We start from the raw sequence: 22,894 nt of genomic DNA on the forward strand, positions 1-22,894 counted from the left end.
AAATGTGCTCTGTCAGTCAATTTCCCATGTTTTGTCAGGAAAAAATTCCACGGAAGGTTGGCCACCCTGATGGGTATTCTGGATTTTCTAATTCTTCTACAATTCAGTGAGTTTTAGGGCCATGTGGATCCCAATACCAGTAATGCCGCGTACACACGAGCAGACTTTTCAATGGACTAGGTTTGACAGTCTTTCTGACGGACTTTGCAGCATACGGACTTTCAAACGAACGGACTTGGACACACACGATCACACCAAAGTCCGACGGATTCGTACGTGATGGCGTACGACCGGACTAAAATAAGGAAGTTGATAGCCAGTAGCCAATAGCTGCCCTAGCGTCGTTTTTTGTCCGTCGGACTAGCATACAGACGAGCGGATTTTTCGACCGGACTCGAGTCCGTCGGAAAGATTTGAAACATCTTTTATTTCTAGGTCCGTCAGATTTTGGGGAAAAAAAGTCCACTGGAGCCCACACACGATCAAACTGTCCGAGTGAGTCCAGTCCGCCAGACCAAGTCTGCCAGAAAGTCCGCTCGTGTGTATGCAGCATAAGAGCTTTTACACATAACTGGCTGTTGTTGTTCTTCTGGAACCATGGTGTACAGCAGTGGTCTCCAATCTGTGGTATGTGGCCCTTTGCTCAACTCTGGCCCTTGGGGCACTGTTCCTCCCAGTGACACCAATGATGGGGGAACTATTCCTATCACTGGCCCCAATGATGGGGCACGATTCCTCCCACTGACCCCAATAATGGGGCACTATTCCTCCCACTGACACCAATGATGGGGCACTATTATTTCTACTGATATCATCTTCTATTACAACTGGCCACTGTCTGCTCCCCCCCTAAAGTCTAAAGGGCAGTAAACTGGCCCTTTGTTTAGAAAGTTTGGTGTACAGGGATATCCTCCTACAGTTTTCTTATACAGATGGTCCTTCCCTACCTGCCCAATTCCAGGACACTCAGCGTTGTAGAGGGTCCGCACTTCTACATGTTCTGGTACTAGCCTGGTGCCAAACTCTGGCATTTCATACCAGTGCTGCAGGACATGCAAAGCCTTGTGTTCGTCATAACCAGATAGCAACTCATCATCTTCCTTGTTCTTGTCTTTTAAGAAAGCCTCTGGAATAGAAGATAGATGATAGGATTATTGCTTGTTCTCAGTAAGTAATTTAAGACTGGCGTTATATGTCACAGAAAGAGAGATTCCAAAGTTTGATTCAATTCAAAAAGAGGAAAAGTGCTAAATCAAAACAACCAAATGGTACCAATGGGTTATAATGATAATATATGCAAACAGAACTGTTGAAAGACAACCTGTTTTTTTTATGTTTGTTAACCATAAATCTCTCTTATAATGCCACACTGAAATTAGTAAAAAAAACATGCACCAATGGAAGGAGCGCCAGACCAGATAATAAGAGTCCAAATTAATTTATTGGTTTACACCAGCTTGAAAAAACCCCCTCTTCATCAGGGCTTCAGTTAAAATAGAAACTTTGAATGGACCTAAAGTGGTGTGAATCTATGCAGAGAAGCTGGCTGCAGGACTAGGAGACTAGGTTACTAGGCAGCAGCGTCTACAAGACCAATCAAGATAATTTCTACACTGAAACTAGTTAAAACATTTTTATTAGTGACCTGACCTCCAGAAAAAAGGCCTGCTGAGGGCCACCTCCTGTCTAATAACAACACTTGTTATTAGTGGCCAATGAAGACACCCTCAGCGAACAGGGAATGCAGTTGGTGGAGTTAGCCTTGCACTGTCTAAAAAAGTAGGAAGGAGAAATCTTTGGATATTCCCTTCTTTTAAGACGATTGATTGACAGCTGCCTCTTACTGAGATGGTGATCACTAACTTGCAATATGTTCATTTTCAAGCACGAATTAGTGAGCTACACACGGCTAAGTACTGGAAACTGAAAGGCTTAGAAATGTTCAAAATGGGCCTTGCTACTGCATATGATCATGTTCGAGATCCTTATTTAAAACTAACCATAGGATTTATTACAACGTACTATTGTAGGCATTCTACTATTGTAGGCAAGGTACCAAGGGCAGTTTTTGAGGCATGCTTAGTATTAGATTTGGAAGGACAGAAAATAATTGCTTTAACTAGACTTGAAATAAATTGTCCAAGCTGGAAACTGCAGTGAAGACCAGCAGCAGGTCAGTACAGCAGGTTTTATACTTGACATAGCTTGTCATGTCTGGTTCTGTATCTTCTGTGGCTTTGATCAGGCAAATAAAAGCACATTAATTGACCATCATTATTGGGTCCACGTCTTCTTACCTTCAGGAAATGCCTCAATGGGTATCTTAAAGATCTTATTATTAACTTTGACCTCTTCCCTCCTATACTCTGCGATGGGCAGGCTGTGTTTTTTACACAAAGCGCTGAGAATCTGGCAAGGTTTGAAGGCATCTCTCCATGCATTGTAGCCATCACTGAAGGATAAAAAAAGTAATACATTATAGAACAAAATGGACAAACGGCATTTTTATTCACAAGACCAGCCTTTCTCAACTCTTTTACCCAAGATAAACGCTTCAAAATATTTTTAGATCCCAGGGAAGCCCTGCCTAATTTAATTTATCATGACTCAGTGGGAACCATATTTTTACAGTGGTGATCCAAATGCCACCCTTACCGACAGCTTAAAATATTTGGTGTCGCATTGGTAAGCACTTATACTTATATTCAGATGTTAGTACTATGGTCGAGTTGTGCTTGAATGTTATTTTATGATTTGTATTATGTGGCTCAATAATAATAAAACTTCTGATAAAAAAAAAAAAAATATTTGGTGTCACGCTGTTGGCTCTGCTAAGTGGCACCGGAAACGGAACTATGCAGGAACCATCATATGGGAAGTCAATCAGACACAGCTCAAGGAACCCCTAACAATCTCTGGAGGAACCCTGGTTGAGAATGGCTGCAGTAGACTATAGATCTTGTAAATACAGGAATCTGTATCATGAAGAAAATTAATTGTCGTATTCGACTGAAGATATGTGTGGAGGAAGTGACGTATCCTTACTAAATGTTTAAACCAAGCTAATACTAAGGGGTCATCAACCCAACGAACCAATAGGAAAAGTATATGCAAAAAAGGAAAAGGGTGCTCAAGGTTGACCCATCAGTATATTAATGTACAAACCACATATCTTCTAAAAACATTGTATTTTATTACAAAGCACTGTTAAAATGGAACATACAAAAAGTGGGGGTGGAAATCCTTATTATATTTCTGTACAATAACATTTAAACGCATCATGGCAGTAGTAGAGAAATTAAGTATTTTTCATAGCATTTCGTGGTCACTGACGCTTCCTCAGGACTCCATGTTTCTTCATCTAACACAATGCCAAAAAGTTTACATCTAAAAAAGCAAATATACATAGATATGTTAAATACATAAAAATGCATATGGTACATCTGTTTTATGTTTTTTCCTCATTTCTTACAGTATAGAGTATCTATTTGATTATGTTGTTCACATAGACCACATGCATTTTCATGTATTTGGATAGTGTCAGAGCTATCTGCTATTTCCTGCCATACCCCACATTTCCTTTTGTCTCATAATTATGCTGGGCGGCCTTGCTGGCCAATGGAATGTACAGGAAGAGGCAGGTAAGCTTTAGCAGTAGGTGGAAGTTCCAGAGCGTTACCATTTGGACATATTGAACTCATGATGGGAGGGTTCTGATGACTGCTACAGGTATGTGCAGGTACATCTAGTCTCCTGCACTGTATACCTGCAGCAATTTTTTTTTGTTCAATTCAAATAACAGATTACCTTTAAAACCTATATTTCATGTACATGGGTATGCTATAATGTCAATGCTATAGACCCTACAGACGTTAGTATTATGTAAATCCAAAAAAGATGAGTGTAGTAGGACAGGGTTTTTGTCCCTGCCAAGTCCTTGATGCACGCATGCTCCCCCTAGTGGATTCTTCATTGGAATATATGGAAAAATTTCAGGCTACTCTCCCCTATAGTTCCCCTGAGTTCTCTGGATGTCATCACTGAGCATTAACAATGTCTTACTTTTTTTTTTTTTTTTTATAGCATCATAGAGGTGAACACTTTGTGCCCTCTACAATTGGAATATTCCACACTTACACATCATACTGCAGGGCCAGACCACAGTTTGCTCGATGGTTACTGTAGAAACGATTTTCCAGATCCAGTTTTGTCTCACCAATCAAGTCATCTGATCCGATAAGGTCATGGTCAAACACTGAGATTGTCAGTTCTGAGTCCATTGGAAAGGAGATCGTCATTTCGAACACCCTGCACATTGGACGAAGGGAGATAATAAGAAAGAGCAGAAGTACTATAAAAAATAACAAAAAACACCCAGCAATTGACTCCAGTATTACAGCACTACGTATACACACAGCTGAAAACACTGAAAGGTTCGTTTTCAGTCTTTTTTTTTTTATTGTTTTCCCATGTGTATGTGACTAACGTCAGCATTAAGGTGTATAATTAAAAATTCACAGAGCTATTTTTCCAGCAAAACTCTATGCACTTTCATTCTATGCGAATGCTGAAAAATGTAATGTTTCAAAGTTATTTTCTCTCCAGGTCAGATGTTCGTGTGTGAACCAGGAAAATACTGCATTATGGCCAATAGATGAGTCATAGTAAATACGTTTTTATTTCCTATATCAGGTGCCCATATTTAGATATTTTCCCGATCTACTCTGTTCTGTATGACTGAAGAACATCCAACCTGGATAGAAAATAGCCTAGTAACATTTGATTTTGCCAGCATTCACACACAACAAATGTACGTGCAATTTTGCAGGAAAAATAGTTCTATAAATGTCTTAAATATACACTCCCAAGAGTTCAAATATCCCATATTTTTGTTTGCTTTGTTTGGAAAGAATAGGGAAGGGTTGAAGGCTTTATCAGTCTATTTTATCCTGCTGGGAGGAGATATCCCTTCACTTCCTGTCTTGCTGCCACAAAAGGAATTCTCTCTAAAGTGAGGGGAATTCCCTTCTAAGACAGTGACAATGGCCATCAGGACAAAAACAAAAGGTAAATCTTCCCAGCAGGTCCATCGTCCCGCATTAAAGACTTGCAGAGAATCTAACCCTTCAGCAACCTATTCAAAACTACAAAAGAATAAGGCTTTAAAGCAACAAGTTCACTTAATGGGCAGCTCCACAAGCAGTAATACATGCTCACCTTCTCTGTGCTACCCCACTGTTACGATTAACCGCCAGAAGCGAAGGAAATTTCCTAGTATTTAAAGGTAATAGGAGCATGTGACCCATTCCTATGACATGACATCATTGGTTCTTTCTGATCGCCTGTTTTAGTTTCAGCACTGTCACATACCAATTGGGAGTCTTTCTATGAATGCAATAGGGGGCAAATATAAACAGCTGATGGGGCTGCCATTAGAGTCAACCTGTTACTTTGCCCTGCATAAACAAAGCACAGGTTCCTTTTACTGTAAGGAAAAGTATATGCAAGCTTGACACTTCAGCGCTCAGAAATGGTGGATGTCATGTAAACCATAAATCTCAAAATCATTCAACGACCCATTCTGGAAAAAAGGTGGCGATGCAGCCCTCCTCAGATCGAGGAAATCTAACACTGCACAAAACCCAGAGAGGGAGCAAACGCCTAGCGTATTATCTTCCAACACTTTATTGAAGGGTAAAAGAAAACATAATGTACTCATAAGCCAAGTGGGCAAAAGAAAGGTATATGCACAAAGCACAAAGTCACAAAGTACGTTCTCCAGCGCCAACAAGAGAAAGGATGACAATGCCCACTTTCGCGTTTCAGGGAACTAGCCCCCTTTCTCAGAGAAGGAGAGTACCCTTTTGATGGGATGCTAGCAGGCAGCAGATCTGGGTCAAAAAAGGTCCCGGGGGCACAGTTTGGAGCATAATAAGTCATAATAGTAATTTCCGTATCTTGGATAGTACCTCGTAATAACAGATACCTACCATCTGAACCTGCTATCTGTTTAGTGCAACTAAAAGGTAATGCAAATAACTTTATGTGTGGTAGGTTCACACTCTAGAACAAATAGGGCACTTGTCCGACAGTCCTAACTTCTGACAAGTGCCCCTCAAAAGGACAGGTCCCAAAGTGCTTGGGGAAATCCAAAGTTTGGCAGTTGTCACTAGAACTGGAGGTGAATGAGGAAATCCAAAATTTGACAAATAGCCATAAAATCCCAAAAAGTTTTAACCACAAAATAAAAAGAATTTGGCTGCAGTTCCATGTTAAAGTAAAGTGTTGACAGAAGGGCATGTTAGGGGTGCATTTCCTACAACACTGTGACTGACAAAAGGATAGAATTCATACAAGACTCACCCACTTGGCAATAAGGTTGGAAATGTACAAATAATGTACTGCCATGGCTTGTGCTCAACGCCTTCACAAATGACTGTAGGAAGCTACTGTGTTTGCTAAAAATCCTTTTAAGTATATATAATTTTAATTTTTTATTTTTTTTCTGGTATTTTTGCTTTTATTCCTTGAATCCTAATGTATTTCAATGAGGCTCAAGCTGGGCAGTTTATAAGAGCAGTAATTTTCTAGCGAAACATTTGTCTCAATGACTTGTAAAAATAGGATCCGGCTGCGGGGAACAACATCGATGCTACATCATTAATTCAGTCAGGTTGCAAATAGGATTCTCCTTTATTTCACCAATAAATAACCTTTCTCTCCCACCTACACTCTGCAATCCTTGTTAGAGGATGATAAACGGCAGACCAACTTGATAACCAGACATATAGTGCAGCCTGGAAGTAATAAGATATATCAGGCTCTATGTTAGTGTCTTATACATGGTTATTCAATAAAACACAGGTGGCTTAGTTAAACTCTTGTTGGAAAAGATCCTGTGGGTTGTGAAGCACTAAGGTCCCGGTCTAAGAATCCAACTTCGTGTTCGGGTTACCCCTGCTCCTTTGCCCCCTTAGAGCAACCCATGACCCTATTTTTTTTAAAACCTTTATACGTACCTTTTCTCCAGCTTTTCTTTTTCCTCTGGTGGTGGGCAGTTTCCAAATGCTGCCATTCTATGCAGCATTCTCCTGTAAGTGCAGGACCAGGACACTCTAGGCTCACAGGATGTGAGTTGAATGACGCTGGGCGTATTCACTCTGGATTGGTGAGTCTTCTGGGGGGAGCCCCAGTTGACTGCAAAAAAACACACAAGGGTGCAAGCTTCTTGTGCTTTACCACCAAACAATTTATGAAAACCCCACAGCCAAGTGCATACTCACAAACCTATAAAAACAACAGGCCTGAAACATAGATGCTTCAGTCTCCGCTGAAGAAGATAGAGAGTCTCCCGAAACGCGTCAGCTCTCCAACCAGATGGTCTAACAATGGGATGTATTGTCCACAGCTGAAGCTACGTTACATGCCTGCTGTTTTTTATATGTTTGTGAGCATCCACTTGGTTGTGGGGTTTTAATAACTGGCTTGATGGTAATGCACGAGGAGCTGATGAAACAAAGCTTGAACTCTTTGGCCTGAATGGCAAGTGTCATATTAGGAGAAAACCAGGCACCACTCATTACCTGGCCAATACCATCCCTACAGTGAAGCATGGTAGTGGCAGCATCATGCTGTGGGGATGTTTTTCAGCAGCAGGAACTGTGAGACTAGTTAGGATCCAGGGAAAGATGAATGCAGCAATATACAGAGACATCCTTGATGAAAACCTTCCAACAGGACAACGACCCTAAGCACACAGCCAAGATAACAAAGAAGTGGCTGAGGGACAACTCTGTGAATGTCCTTGATTGGCCCAGTCAGAGCACAGACTTGAACCCGATTGAACATCTCTGGAGAGATCTGAAAATGGCTGTGCACCGAGGATCCCCATCCAACCTGATGGAGCTTGAGAGCTCCTGCAAAGAAGAATGGGAGAAACTGCCCAAAAATAGATGTGCCAAGCTTGTAGCATCACCCTCAAAAAGACTTGAGGCAAATTTTTTCTTGTTTTTTATTTGTATTAAATTTGCAAAAATTTCAAACAAACTTCTTTCATGTTGTCATTATGGGGTATCGTTTGTAGAATTTTTAGGAAAATAATGAATTTGTTCCATTTTGAAGTAAGGCTGTAACATAACAAAATGTGGAAAAAGTTAAGCTCTCTGAATACTTTCCGGATGCACTGTATATTGTAATATAGGGAGCCCGGGATCACCAGCCAGCCACTTCTAAAAGTAAACATTCTTTATTGTACTCTTGAAATTAAGCAAACACAACAGCTTTCTTCAGCAAAACAAACCAAAAACAGTCTGTAATTCTGGTGTAATAAAGGAAAAATTGCTGGATCACTGCCAGTATACCAGTCCCACACCAGGGTTTTAGGTTCCCATCTGCTTCGGGGTACTGTAAAAGCCGCAGGAGCTCAGCAAACAACACCTCAGTTGCCTGACAGTCCACATTTTCTCATAGCTGTAACTACTCCACTCCACCTCACCAACGCCTGCTGGCTGTTTTCTGTTCTTTTTCTGGCCTCCTGCAGATGGGTTAATCCCTTCAGGGCCAAAGCCCCTATAATCAGGGTAAGCGGATCTCTGAGCCTCTGAATTTAGGGTCCCAAATGAGGACCAATCCAGAGAGTAAATCAGTTCTCTCCTCTCTGACCAGACTACCTCAGAACCATTTACCCTGCATGGATGAGAACCCCTGAATACTAAAAATGAGTTCCCATCATCCCCTTAAAGGGGACACAACACAAACAATGGGGAAATATACTGCCAATCCAGGACTAGTCGCTGGCATCCTGTGCATAATATACGGTGTGTGTGTGTGTGTGCACGTGCGTATGTATGTGTGTGTGTGTGTTATATATATACATATACACACACACACACACACTATATTTCTTTCTTTACAGAAAGAATAGATTAGTATTACATATACACTATATTGTCAAAAGTATTGTGACGCCTGCCTTTACACGCACATGAAACTTAATGGCGTCCCAGTCTCAATCCGTAGGGTTCAACATTGTGTTGGCCCACCCTTTGCAGCTATAACAGCTTCAACTCTTCTGGGAAGGCTGTCCACAAGGTTTAGGAGTGTGTCTATGGGAATGTTTGACTAATCTTCCAGAAGTGCATTTGTGAGGTCAGGCACTGATGTGGCAAGAAAGCCTGGCTCTCCGTGTCCACTCTAATTCATCCCAAAGGTGTTCTATTGGGTTGAGGTCAGGACTCTGCGTAGGCCAGTCAAGTTCCTCCACCCAAAACTTGCTCATCCATGTCTTTATGGACCTTGCTTTGTGCACTGGTGCGCAGTCATGTTGGAACAGGAAGGGGCCATCCTCAAACTGTTCCCACAAAGTTAGGAGCATGAAATTGTCCAAAATGTTTTGGAATGCTGATGCCTTAAGAGTTCCCTTCACTGGAACTAAGGGGCCAGCCCAAACACTGAAAAACAACCCCAAACCATAATCCCCCTCCCCCAAAGGATTTGGACAAGTGCACAAAGCAAGGTCCATAATGGATGAGCGAATTTGGGGTGGAGGAACTTGACTGGCCTGCACAGAGTCCTGACCTCAACCCAAAAGAACACCTACTGGATGAATTATAGGGGAGATTGTGAGCCATGCCTTCTCATCCAACATCAGTGCCTGACCTCACAAATGCGCTCCTGGAAGATTAGTCAAACATTTCCATAGACACACTCCTAAACCTTGTGGACAGCCTTCCCAGAAGAGTTGAAGCTGTTATAGCTGCAAAGGGTGGGCCAACTCAATAATGAACCCTACAGACCAAGACTGGGATGCCAATAAAGTTCACGTGCATGTAAAGGTAGGTGTCATAATACTTTTGGTAATATAGTGTATATACCAGTGTTAATTTAGTCGACTAAAACGACTAAAATGACTAAAAAATTTTAGTCGACTAAATGAATACCATTTTAGTCGACTAAATGAATACCATTTTAGTCGACTAAATGAATACCATTTTAGTCGACTAAAATACGACTAAAACTAAACAATTGAGATGACTAGAATACGACTAAAAGTAAAAGCCATTTTAGTCAAAAGACTAAAATGAGACTAAAACTAAAATGCCATTTTAGTCAAAAGACTATGACTAAAACTAAATTGCAATTACTAAAATGTACTGGAGATTTAGTCGACTAAATACGACTAAAACAATTGCAGAAGACTAAAATGGGACTAAAACTAAAATGCCATTTTAGTTCTAAGACTAAAATGAACACTGGTGTATGCTGTATATATAGACAGGGCAATGCAATGCCCCCTGTGACTGCAGATGATTTTCATTGATGAGCATTTGAGCCCCTGATTTCATGTCCACTATACATTTCAGCCATTCACCATGATCACAGTTGCAATGCTCTGTAGACCTGAATGCAAACATTTATTAAATTCTTTTTTTTAATTTCAATAATGTGGGTATATTTATTCAATATTTGCAAAAGAGAGACCATTCCTTTAATGTCATAGGAAAGGTATGCTAATAATTAGACATTTGAATTACAATTGTGTCAGGGTTGTGCATAGAGATAAAGGTGAAAGCAAAACCACAAACTGGAATTTGTTGCCTTCAGAATCGCCTGTTACAGCAAATTACAGCTGAACAGAGTGTCAATTGTAGGAGGACAATATCCCCTGCTGGTCATTCTAATGAACTACAACAATACAATTTTTCACAATTGTTACAACTATTCCAGTGTATGCCAAGTTATATAGTTGGCACACCTCTACCAAAATTGAAATATACATTTGAGATGGAGTGTTCCTTTAAGCTCACCCTTCTAGGATACAGACTGTTGTACAGTGCGAACAAACTTGAGGCGACTGTGCGAAGGTTTTAAAACTTATGCCCCGTACACACGGTCGGATTTTCCGTCGGAAAAAGTGTGATCGGAATTGTGTTGTCGGAAATTCCGATCATGTGTGGGCTTCATCGGACTTTCTCCGTCAGAATTTCCGACACACAAAGTTTGAAAGCAGGATATAAAATTTCCCGACAACAAAATCCAATCGTTTAAATTCCAATCGTGTGTACACAAATCCGACGCACAAAGTCCCACGCATGCTCAGAATAAATTAAGAGACGAAAGCTATTGGCTACTGCCCCGTTTATAGTCCCGACGTACGTCACCGCGTTCAGAACGATCGGATTTTCCGACAACTTTGTGCGATCGTGTGTATGCAAGACAAGTTTGGCCCGAAATCAATCGGAAAAAATCAGATGGATTTTGTTGTCGGAATGTCCGATCAATGTCCGATCATGTGTACAGGACATAACAGTTCAAGGAAAAATATGGAAGAAATACTAAAAGAAAGGAAAGAAGCTGAAAACTTTCATCTGATTTATTACTGCACTATACTGATGCAGCAGAGATAAACCAGTACTGTGTTTTTTGTTTTTTTTTAGCTTATGTAAAAGTTGCACTGAATGGTGCACATTCATTTGAGAACTTAGAAAGAATAGTCTGACCATGGTTTTTGTACCTTTTTCTCCAACAAGCAGCTCTTTCCATTTTTGTAATTGAATAGCACAAAGGGAGTTTGCGAAAAAAGGCCTGTCAGTTGTCCGATTGGCAGAGGAGCCCGGAGTGAGGTGTCAATGAAGAGGTGAGAGCCTTCTGTTCTGTATAAACATAAAATTTCTTTATTTCACCCAATAATAATAATAATAATATTAATTATTGGGTGAAAAAAAAAATATGTTATGTTTATACAAAACAGACAACTCCCACCTATTCTTTGACCCCTCACTCTGGGCGCCCCTGGCAATTGGACAAGTGACAGGTGTTATTTACAAACTCCCTTAGCATTTGATTCGTTACACCCGAAAGAAAATCCCACTGAGGACCCAGGTTGGGAAACCCCCGAGGCACTGAGAGCGACTACCGCAACAATGAGTGGAGACAGGTTTTTTTCACCTGTTCACTGAAGGTTGCGTGTTTTCCACCCTGTTGGGTGACCGCCGACTGAACAGTTGTAAGTCATTATATACTGCAGGTCTGTCTTTAATAATGATTGGACCCTGGGCAAACATTTCTTTTGGGCCCCCCAGCTCCCCCCCACTCTAGGAGCTAGACTCAAAATCAGGTCAGGCAGCAATTGCGATTGGTTGCCAGAGGTTACAGCATATCATTACTGCTCATTGACTGGATGCTAGAGGTTACAGCACACATTACGACTCATGAATTGGTTGCTAGAGGTTACAGCACACCATTTCTGCTAACCGATTGGTTGCTAGAGGTTACTGCACATCCTCAGTTGCTAGAGGTTAAATGCTTACCGCTCACTCATTGGTTGCTAGAGGTTATATGCTTATTGCTCACTGGTTGCTAGAGGTTACATGCTTACCGCTCACTGATTAGTTGCTAGACGTTACATACTTAACACTCACTGCCTGGTTGCTAGAGGTTACATGCTTACCGCTCAGTGATTGGTTGCTAGAGGTTACTGTGCATCATTACCACTTACTTATTGGTTGCTAGAGGTCACAGCACATCAATACAGCTTACTGATTGGTTGCTGAAGGTTACAGCACATCATCTTCTCACTGCCTGCACATCATGGACTGAGGAGGTGAGGGGACCCGCCAATAGGCAGAAAACTCCTAGAACTTGCTATTAGCATAGAGCAGAGCAGAGCATACATAGCTATGAAGGTTAACTGAGTGCAGCTAGGAACAGAACTCAATAGGAGCAGTATCCCTGAAGACAGGCTGCCAGGAATAAATTACTAGTCATGCTGCCTGCAGTAGAGTAGTGTGGAGGGATGAGCTACATACAGAGTGCAGGGTAAGGGGTGTGCTATGTACCGGGTGTAGGATTGAGGGGCGAGCTGTGTACGGAGTGCAGGGTTTAGGGGTGAGCTGTGTAGGGGGTGCAGGATTGAGGGTGAGCTGTGTAAGGAGTGCAGGATTTAAGGGTGAGCTGTGTGTGGAGTGCAGGACTGAGGGGTGAGCTGTGTATGGAGTGCAGGGTTTAGGGGTGAGCTGTGTACGGGGTGCAAGATTGAGGGGTGAGTCGGATCTCGGAAGTGGAGGAACTCTGCTGAAAAAAAGCCAATGGGCAGCACGGGCTCCGGAGTCATCTGCTTTGGGCCCCCAACCATGGCAGGGCCCTGGGCAGATGCCCCGTTTGCCTTGCGGTAAAGATGGCCCTGATATACTGTATCTCTTTCCTTCCCACTGCTTTTCTAGTCTTATACTCTCTTTTAAGCATCATAATCAATATCTTTACAGTTTACAACACTCAGGGCCACTGATAACACAGTACAGCCAGCTCCTGTACTGGGCCCAGGTCCAATCAGTTCAAAAGGGGGGTCTGGGCCCCTGCTAAGCAGGATTGCCAGCTGTACTGTCTTTTATTTTTGCAGACACCGATCCTCTTCTGTCTTACACTGCAGCACTGCCAGCTTCTCCTCCTCTCCCTCCCTCCGACTGCACTGCAAGCACATTGGTTCTAGCTCATGCGCCCCTTCCATTTGCTATGCAGGCCCCGTGTGTGCCCCTTTCCACCACAGCGCTACTGGCTCCCCCCCCGCCCTCTCCTGCTGGCAGCTGCTGCGGGCACATGAAGAATGTCATTTACTTGCCTCTTTCCTTTCCTGAATGAGCACAGTGCGTGATTGGTACCAATCACTCCTGTGTCCGTTCATCACTGAAGCCTAGTAAACTGTGTTTACTAAGCCAGTGTTTCTCAACTCCAGTCCTCAAGGCGCCCCAACAGGTCATGTTTTCAGGCCTTCCATTATTTTGCACAGGTGATTTGATCAGTTTCAATGCCTTAGTAATTACCACAGCCATTTGGGGAAATCCTGAAAACATGACCTGTTGGGGCACCTTGAGGCCTGGAGTTGAGAAACACTGTACTAGGCTTCAGTTTGTGAATGAGCAGGAAGTCTCAGAGAGCTTCCTGTTCATTCATCTGCGCAGCTGAGGCTGTAGAGAAATGAACTGGTAAATCTATGTCCTCAGTCACTTTTGGCCAGGGGGGTGTGTGGTTTGAGGGGGATCCTGCCAGATAGGCTGTATGGGGCCCCGCTATTTCTAACAGCAGCCCTGACTACACTATAAGGACTCTCCTGCCTCCCTCTTTTCTTTTCCAGTGGGCACTCTAAGCCATGCCAGGCCAGCTCTTTAGCACCATATCCTTCGGACCCAGTTTAACCACCACACCTCAGACATCATTCCGTATTTGGTAATCTTCAATTAAAGTAGAACTCATTCTAAAACTATATTTTAGCTTTAGGGCCCATTCACACTATCGGAGTGCATTAACACACACTTGTTGACACGTGTTATGTCATGTTTCAACATTCTTTGTGTTAGGGCAGCCCATTCAAAATGAATGGGCTGCCAACATACCAAAAATGGTGTATGCAAGTTTTTTTGCCAGCACACAACGAGTCAGTGACCCCTATTTCAGTGACAACAGTCAAAGGTTGTGATTAGCCCCAACTTGAGGGTACCTTCCTCTGACTTTCTGTCCCAGAAACACGACAGGGAGTGAGTAAAAATCTGCCCAGAAAGCGATTATTAGAATTGTGAGTTCCTCATTGGCGGAGATCCTCTATATTGCTAAGTAAATGGCAAATTATAATATTTTGGATTTCATTTTTGTCCTGATGACAGTAGTAATGGTGGATTTTCCCGACTGAGGGTCTAGCCTTTTCAAAGTGAAAAATGTTTTTGCTGGAGTTCTACTATAAGTAACCAGTACAGCAGCCTTGACATATTGATAAAATTATGCAAAGATAAAAAACTGAGAAAATTATCCCAGCATTAATAATGCTAAGCAATATACCTGATACCTATCAGAAAGCCTGCGACCCCCCTTGCTCAGGGAGGTCATACAGTGCTTGACTGGATCTCTGATCCACTGAAGAAGACAGGGGGGTTGTAGGCTGACAGTAAAAGACAATACAGTACAATAGAACGACGTCAGAGTGTGACGAAACGCGCGTCGGGAGGAGTGGCACGCTGACGTCATCGCGTTGTGAATCCGAGTGGACAGTTGTTCGCAAGCCGTCCAGATTTTAACCTTGATGTTTTATCCTTTACTTCTTCACGGGAGTCCATCCCTCATTATAAGGAAATACCAGGTTCTAGTGTTTTTCACCTGCGCTGACTCATGAAGGGTCGGATCCCAGTTTAGGAATCTATTCAATGGTGTGGATATAAGGCTCATTTATCGCCGGTGTGTGGTGAATGCATTACCAACAGGGCTCATTTGTACACGAGGTGTTTTTTCGGTGATGGTATTCAGGCTTTGTAGGATTTCTCTTGGTTCTGATGGGTCATGAAGCAACTCTTCTACTTTAAAGACTTTTTATGGATATTTCCACACAAGGACTTATGTTTTGTGTATGATTTGTTTATCCTGTATATGTATTGCACTGTATACTTTCAGGTATATTGCTTAGCGCTATTAATGCTGGGATAATTTTCTCCATTTTTTATCTTTGCATAATTCTATAATTTCTTTTATTTGTATAATAGCAGCTTTTAGTGCATTGATTTTATTTTTCCATTTGAGCGCTGGGATCAGTGACACTTTCATGCTACTGATATCTTTTATAAGCCTTGACATATTGTTTAAAGCAATATCCTATTTAGAGTTCATGCTACTTACTCTCCAAACACTGGGTTCAGCTGTTTGGGTATGTATCTCTCCTTGCTGTCCATTGTCTGTTCACCAACTTTCACTACTATGTAAGGATCTGCTTTTCCATTAGGGTCAGCTGGAGCCAAGTTTGTTGCCTATGATAAAAACAAAGTTAATATTACATTACTTGCCTATATCTCTTTACAATTATAGCTAACGCCACAAACATAAAAATTAAAGCAAATGCCACCCAAAACAGATTTCTATATCTTGGGTGTATTGGGGTAGGGTTCATTACCTTTGGTCTCTTCTGATTCCTTGGATTCAATCACAGAGATTTCCCACTAGCTGTTCTCTAGAGCCCTTAGATTTTGACAATGCAAGTAGCAGTCTTATTGGTTGTAGGGCCTTGTTAATCTCACTTTAACCACCAATGTCCGCACAGCCATCACAGCCTATCCCTTGCATGTTTACATGTATCATTACCCAGGGCCGTTGCAAGGATTTTGGACCACTACAGTGGTTTCCAGGTTCCATGGGGATCAAGCTGGACCAATATAACTACATGAAAATTGCCATACCTGGCATTTAGCTTTAAGTACGCTTGGGCAGTTTATCTGGAGGCACAATCTAGGAACCTAGATAAAAAGCTATTATAATAATGTTGAGGATCAAAACAGCCATCTTGCTTGAAGGATCAGATATAACACCCAACATTCGTGATTAGCTCCCTTGCATCTGCCTTTAAAGTATATGAAAAAGACAGCTTTTTTTTGTTTTAGAATAGGGGATGCTCAAGACCCCTGTTAGTTTTTGGGTTTTTTGGGCTCCTATTGGGAATATTTCCCTTCACTTCCAGACAGATCCATAAGTACAAGAAAATCTTTGCAAAGTGAGGTGTTTTCACTGGAACAAATATCGCCATTTAAAAATTCCCCTATATTCCTTTTCCAATGATAACTCAAAATTTTGGATTTGCCCTCATTTTCAGTCCTAGTGAAACTGTCACCAGGACAAATAGGTAGGTCAAATACCACATGGGACACCGACAGAGGGTCTAACCCTTCCCCACTCCATCCAAAAGATAAAATTTAAATGGCTCTATATACATAACAAGGTAAACCTGTTGCTCTGTCCTTTATGGTTCACTTTAAGCAAGGAATTGAAGAGCAGTGTGGTCAATCTTTACCTGAATTATGTGTCCACCAGCTAATGCCATGTGTCCACCAGCTAAGTCCACCAGCTAATGCGAGCCACATACCTTGACAATGTAAATGCGGACAAGTACTTTCACTGGCCGGTTTCTGGGGACGCCTCTCATTATTTGGTACTCATCAGTGGCTTGCCCAGATGGGTAGATATAGAAAGAGCCCTACAGAGAGCACAATTATAGGAAGGAAATCAGTGTTGGTTCTCTATACTAATGAATGGTGCACAGTAGCTCACACATCACTAAACATACCTTGTATTTTCCCATAAAATTATCATCATCGTTAGCATCCTCATCATCCAACGCCTTGCCCTTGTACAGAGGAAACACATACAGCCAATCTTCAAACCTGTCAAACTCATCTTCCAGTTCTCCTTTGTATATCTGCAAAAAAAGTGTTTTGCCTTTAATTTAAAGGGGTTGTATACATTTTATTTTTTAGATACACATAAACAAGAGATCAGCATCGTATACTATTATCAATATGTGTTAAAATCCAACTACAGGAAATCTACCCTTGCAGTTGGACCCCCACACTGAAAGGGTTAACCGCTGATTAGGTCTAGGGGTGCAGAGATGAGAAATAATACTTTGTTGCTCCCTCCATCTTGCGATCTCTCTCGCAAAGCCTCCTTTCTAAGGACTTACTGGCCATGGTCACATGCCTGCCTCCTTCATGTACAATGCAGGGTTAATAGCTCTGTATTTTACATGAAGATGGCAAGTGATGGCTCAAAGCAATGAGCACCAAAGGGAGAAGATGACAGCACCAGAGCCTGCTATATTAAATAAAATGGCAATAATATGGACCAGCGAGCATGTAAAAAAAAGCGAAAGTCACATACAGAAATATTTACGAAGAACTGAACTCTGGAAGGTTTGCCAAAAGAAAAGCAAGTTGAATGTAGGGATGAGCTAAGATTCGGGCCAAACTCAGTTCGGCCTAAACCTGCGTGAAACTATCACATAATATCAGGCCACTGGCCCAATCAGCAGTGAGTGTGGAATACTCTGTTCTGCAGTTGTGCATAAACAAGAAGACGATGACATCATCAACCTAATCTGGCCACAGTACATACCTTAGCTAAGAGCAAACTACCAGTCTCCAGTAGTTCTTGTAGTCTGCTTGTAGCTGAACTTTTTTCCCATTACTGTCTCTTACCATACTTTTTTTTGCTATGTAAGGAGGCAGCCATCTTAATAGAGGCAGGGTTTAGGGTCCCTATGTCGGAGCTTTCAGCAAAGTGAAGGTTAGCAGTGCAGTAGTGACATCACCAAATCACACTTCAAATCTCCTGAGATTAGCAGCCACAGGCAGCAGTGCCTTAGATCTCACACTGCAGATATATACTGTGGCTTTGAGCCTATGAGGCTATAGGCAAAAGAGTCCATAGGTACCCTTGCATACCAGTAAGTACACTGCAATTTTCAGGAGGAATTCCAGACAAACGGTAGGTTTGTTGGATACTGCTTAGGCACAATCAACATCTGCAAATGTTCCCAATAACCTAGCAAATCTTCACTTTTGAGTTCAAGTCAACTTCAAAATATGGGCTTGATTAGTTTAGATGTGATTCTATTATGTACAGAACTAAGAATAAGGAGTTGTGCAACCTGGCACAACTCCCAGGGTTTACTTGAACTCCCCAGGCCCGTTTTATAAAAAATAAAAAAATAAACTTTTAAAGGAAGTGTGGGCTGCCATTGTTGACCACCTTGTTCTAAAAAATATAGTTGTATGGCTATCATGCTAATCTAATAACTTCGGGTCTTTCAATTTGGGACCTGGAGTATTCACATCAGGATCCTGAGTATAAAGTACATGTTGTAAATATGGTCAGGTCGGGAGTAGTGGTGGTTAGGGGCAGAAGTGGCCCTCCAGGTGTCTCATGGGACCAAGGCTTTAGGCTGGGCTGTTGGAGCTCTCAAATGGAAACACAATATAAATTAAAGGCCTTACGATGTAGGTTCTTCCAGTCAGTTATGAGTCTATATTACTTTAGACCAGGGGGATGGTGTAGCAGAAGGTTTTCAAACCACCATCTGTGCACGTTAACAGACAGCTTAAGTCTGCAAGGGTTGTAGAGCTGATATAGACTGAAATAGGAGGCCTCTGGACAGCCCTGTAATTCTGTAGGCACCTAGTGTACTGATGTCTACAGCTAGAGAGACCTGCTTACATACTTATTCCTGGTCGGTGACTCAGTAAGTACTGAATCATTAGTACAGAGACAGCCAGAAAAAAGAAAAAGCGGTCTTCATATTTCTCCAATGACAGGTGTTATTTAAAGTCAGTTATAACACCAAGGAAAATTTATTTTCCAGTTTTCCTTTCTCAAAAATAATAGATTACCCTAGATCCAATGTCCTGAAATTATGTGAAATATACACATAAATAGGAAAAAGTGAAAGGTTTATTAGAGTTGATTTAACAGTAAAAATAAAAAACTCTGCTGAAAAGCAGAGAAAATAAATGGCTTCAGCTTTTCCTACTAACTTGAAATGTGATTTTTTTTTTTTTAAAGAGAAAGCATCCCCTTCCTTTGCAACAGCTTACAAAAACCTCTGCCAAATATGAAATAAAAAACCAGCTTAAAGCTGAACTAGGCCCACCTCTCTTTCAGTGATGTGACGTCTACGAGCTCCCTCACCAGTGCCAACACTTGATCTTCTTCCAGGTTCGGGATCTTCGGCCATCTTCATTGGCCTCACCAGAATGACATGGCTTCCCGTGCATGCACTGGACATTTATCATGGCAGATGCCAAAATTGTACACTGAGCTCTGTATATGCAGCTCAATGTACATTGTAAAGAAAATTGCAAACAGGCTGGTAAGGATCCTTTCTTGCAGTAGAGACATACACTGACACAGCCACTTTTATTAGGTACACCTTGCTAGGTCGGTTTGGCCCCCCTTTTGCCCTCTGCCTTAATTCTTCGTGGCATAGATTCAACAAGGTGTTGGAAACATTCCTGAGATTTTGGTCCATATTGACAGAATAGTATCACACGGTTGCTGCAGATTGGTCAGTTGCACATCCATGATGCAAATCTCACTCTCCACCACATCTAAGTTGGATTGAGATCTGGTGACTGTGGAGGCCATTGGAGTACAGTGACCTCATTGTCCAGTGGTGAGATGATTGGAGCTTTGTGACATGGAGCATTATCCTGCTGGAAGGAGCCATCAGAAGATGGGGACACTGTAGTCATAAAGGGATGGACCTGGTCAGCAACAATACTCAGGTAGGCTGTGGCCTTTAAATGATGCTCAATTGGTACTAAAGGCCCAAAGTGTGCCAAGAAAATATCCCCCACACCATTCCACCACCACCACCAGCCTGAACCGTTGATACAAGGCAGGATGGATCCATGCTTTTATGTTGTTTATGCCAAATTCTGCCCCTACCATCTGAATGTTGCAGCTGAAATAGAGACTCTTTTTCAATCTTCTATTGTCCAATTTTGGTGATCCTGTGCGAATTGTAGCCTCAGTTTCCTGTTCTTAGCCGACAGGAGTGGCACCCGGTGTGGTCTTCTGCTGCTGTAGCCCATCTGCTTCAAAGTTCATTGCGTTGTGCATTCAGAGATGGTATTCTGCATACCTTGGTTGTAACAAGTGGTTATTTGAGTTAATGTTGTCTTTCTATAAACTCAAACCAGTCTGCCCATTCTCCTCTGACCTTAACAAGGCATTGTTGTCCACGTAAGTGACACTCACTGGATATTTTCTCTTTTTTAGGACCATTCTCTGTAAACCCGAGAGAAGGATGTGTGTGAAAATCCCAGATCAGCAGTTTTTGAAATACCCCTACCAGCCCGTCTGGCACCAACGACCATGCCACGTTCAAAATCACTTAAATCCCCTTTCTTCCCCATTCTGATGCTCGGTTTGAACTTCAGCAAGTCGCCTTCACCATGTCTAGATGCCTAAATGCATTGAGCTGCTGCCATGTGATTGGCTGATTAGCAATCTGTGTTACTAATAGACATGTGTGATTAGTTTCATACGAATCGAAAATTCGTACGAATTTCTGTAAATTTGTACATTTGAGAAGATCCGAAATACGAATTGCTATGCTTCCGAATTTTGTTCAAAATACGAAATTTCGTTTACGAATTATTCGTTATGATGAAGTTAAAAAACCCAGGAAGTCAGCACAGCACAGGGATGGTGGGAGCCCCTCATAATAAATTCATCATAACGAACAATCATAATTGTTACGAAAAGTTAACGAACTTAACGAAAATTCGTATTTCGTACGAATCCGAATTGAATTTCGGACACGAATTACGAAATATGAATTAATCCTAATACGAAATGGAACGAAACAAAACAAATTTATTGATGGCCCACATGTCTAGTTACTAAGTAATTGCACAGGTGTACCTAATAATGTGGCCGGTGAGTGTGGTACGTTTCTGCAATAAAAAGCCTGTGTGTTTCCACATTTGTATTTTTTTTTTAAATGTTATTTTAAATTCAACCAGTAAACACAAACTCTGCTCCAGTCTATATCCAGAGACCCAGTTATTCTCCTTTTGGGTGCCACCATTTTGCAAATATGAAAAACGTGTCAAAGACAAATCTTCTCTTCCTGTGATAGTCTAATTTTTAGGTTGAGTGAGTTAAATTACTACATTGTTTACATGCTTTGGTGATGATGATAAGGTAATTCAAATGATCATGTAATTGTTTTGACTGTCAGTGGTGGATCCTTTAAGTATCTGAATTTTTTTCATGTTTTTATAGTTGTTTATAACAGTTACTTTGTTAATGAAATAAAAGCTTTTTAGATATTTGAGTGTTTTGCAACATCTATAGAAATTAACATTACAGTAATACAGTAAACCATATTAGAAGTAAGACACAAACATACCTTCACTGTGGAAATTGGTTTCCGTTTTGCTTTCACAATTTCCCCCTCAACAAATTCCCCCTCCTCTGCAGCATCTAAGGCGTTTATATTGACTCCCTCTGTAATACAAGCACTGGAAGCTATAATACAACAACATAGTATGGCATTTCTACATATAGTTGGGCATCCATCCACATTTGTAATGTGAGCCCCACTGGCATCTGCTCACAGCCTGAAGGGATATGGCCTGATACAGAGCTGTACATATCTCATCCTTCTGTTATTTGATGGGGTTAAATGTGTATAGTGAAATATCTGCGCTACCCCTGAAATCGTGAAATGACAAAAAAATGGCAAAAAAATTACATATAAATTACAAAAAAATGAAAAATTACAAAAAATGGTGCTGTGACCTAAATAGCCTAAAAATTCAGCTCATAGAAATGTGGGTAAAGTGAAAGTGAGCAACCAAAATATTAATATGTGCAAAAATTGGATACGATGAAACATAAATATGAGTGATATTAAAGTTCACGCAGTGCTCCAATAGGTGAAACCGTGATGTCGGACACTCCGAAAAATCACTCTAGTGCTCCTGTTCAGAAGATAAAACAAACAGCGCCGATATGTAGTGGCGTCAAAGGTGGAGCACCAGTTCTTGACGTCACCACGCACCAGCTGGCTGGCTTGAGCCGCAGCTGTTAGAAAGTACTGTTTTACCGTTCTTTGGATGTCACTGCCTACAAAGTTTCAAATCAATTTTAAAACTGGAGTACTGCACCATGAAGCCTTTTCTTTCTATCATTTGATATATTTCCCACTGTTGGAGATTACTGGGAGAGAGTTATTGCTGTAATTTTGAGGAATATCATACCACCAGAGAGCCCGCTGTATTGAGAGGATCCCTGCAATGGATGAGCCCGTGGAAGAGTATTCCTAAGCTGAGTGATCCCTGGATGAGCGTCTTTGATCTCTAACTTGAGATCCACCAAATCTGGTAAGTGGCGCTGTTTGTTATATCTTCTGAACAAAAGCAACAGAGTGTTTTTTATGAGTGTCCGACATCCCATGGTCGCACTGTGTGGACTTCAATATCATTCATATTTATGTTTCATTACATACAATTTTTACACATTTTTATTTTGGTTGCACACTTTCACTTTACCCACATTTGGTGGGGTTAGCCTGGATCTTTAT

The 22,894-nt window shown here is 41.5% G+C and overlaps 1 protein-coding gene across 1 annotated transcript in view; it reads right to left on the reverse strand.

Moving 5' to 3' along the window:
* The window catches only part of LOC141113463 (fer-1-like protein 4), a 218,988-nt gene that overhangs the window by 20,208 nt on the left and 175,886 nt on the right, over window positions 1-22,894 (reverse strand). The window contains exons 33-39 of the mRNA XM_073606565.1: window positions 21,719-21,816; window positions 17,090-17,221; window positions 16,889-16,999; window positions 15,655-15,782; window positions 4,138-4,308; window positions 2,298-2,452; window positions 948-1,126 (exon numbers count right to left, since the gene is read on the reverse strand). Of these exons, the coding sequence (XP_073462666.1) occupies window positions 948-1,126; window positions 2,298-2,452; window positions 4,138-4,308; window positions 15,655-15,782; window positions 16,889-16,999; window positions 17,090-17,221; window positions 21,719-21,816 (974 nt within the window). The remainder of the gene's footprint in view (window positions 1-947; window positions 1,127-2,297; window positions 2,453-4,137; window positions 4,309-15,654; window positions 15,783-16,888; window positions 17,000-17,089; window positions 17,222-21,718; window positions 21,817-22,894) is intronic.

Source organism: Aquarana catesbeiana, linkage group LG12 (assembly GCF_042186555.1).
Source record: "Aquarana catesbeiana isolate 2022-GZ linkage group LG12, ASM4218655v1, whole genome shotgun sequence".
In the NCBI taxonomy this organism is placed as follows: Eukaryota; Metazoa; Chordata; class Amphibia; order Anura; family Ranidae; genus Aquarana; species Aquarana catesbeiana.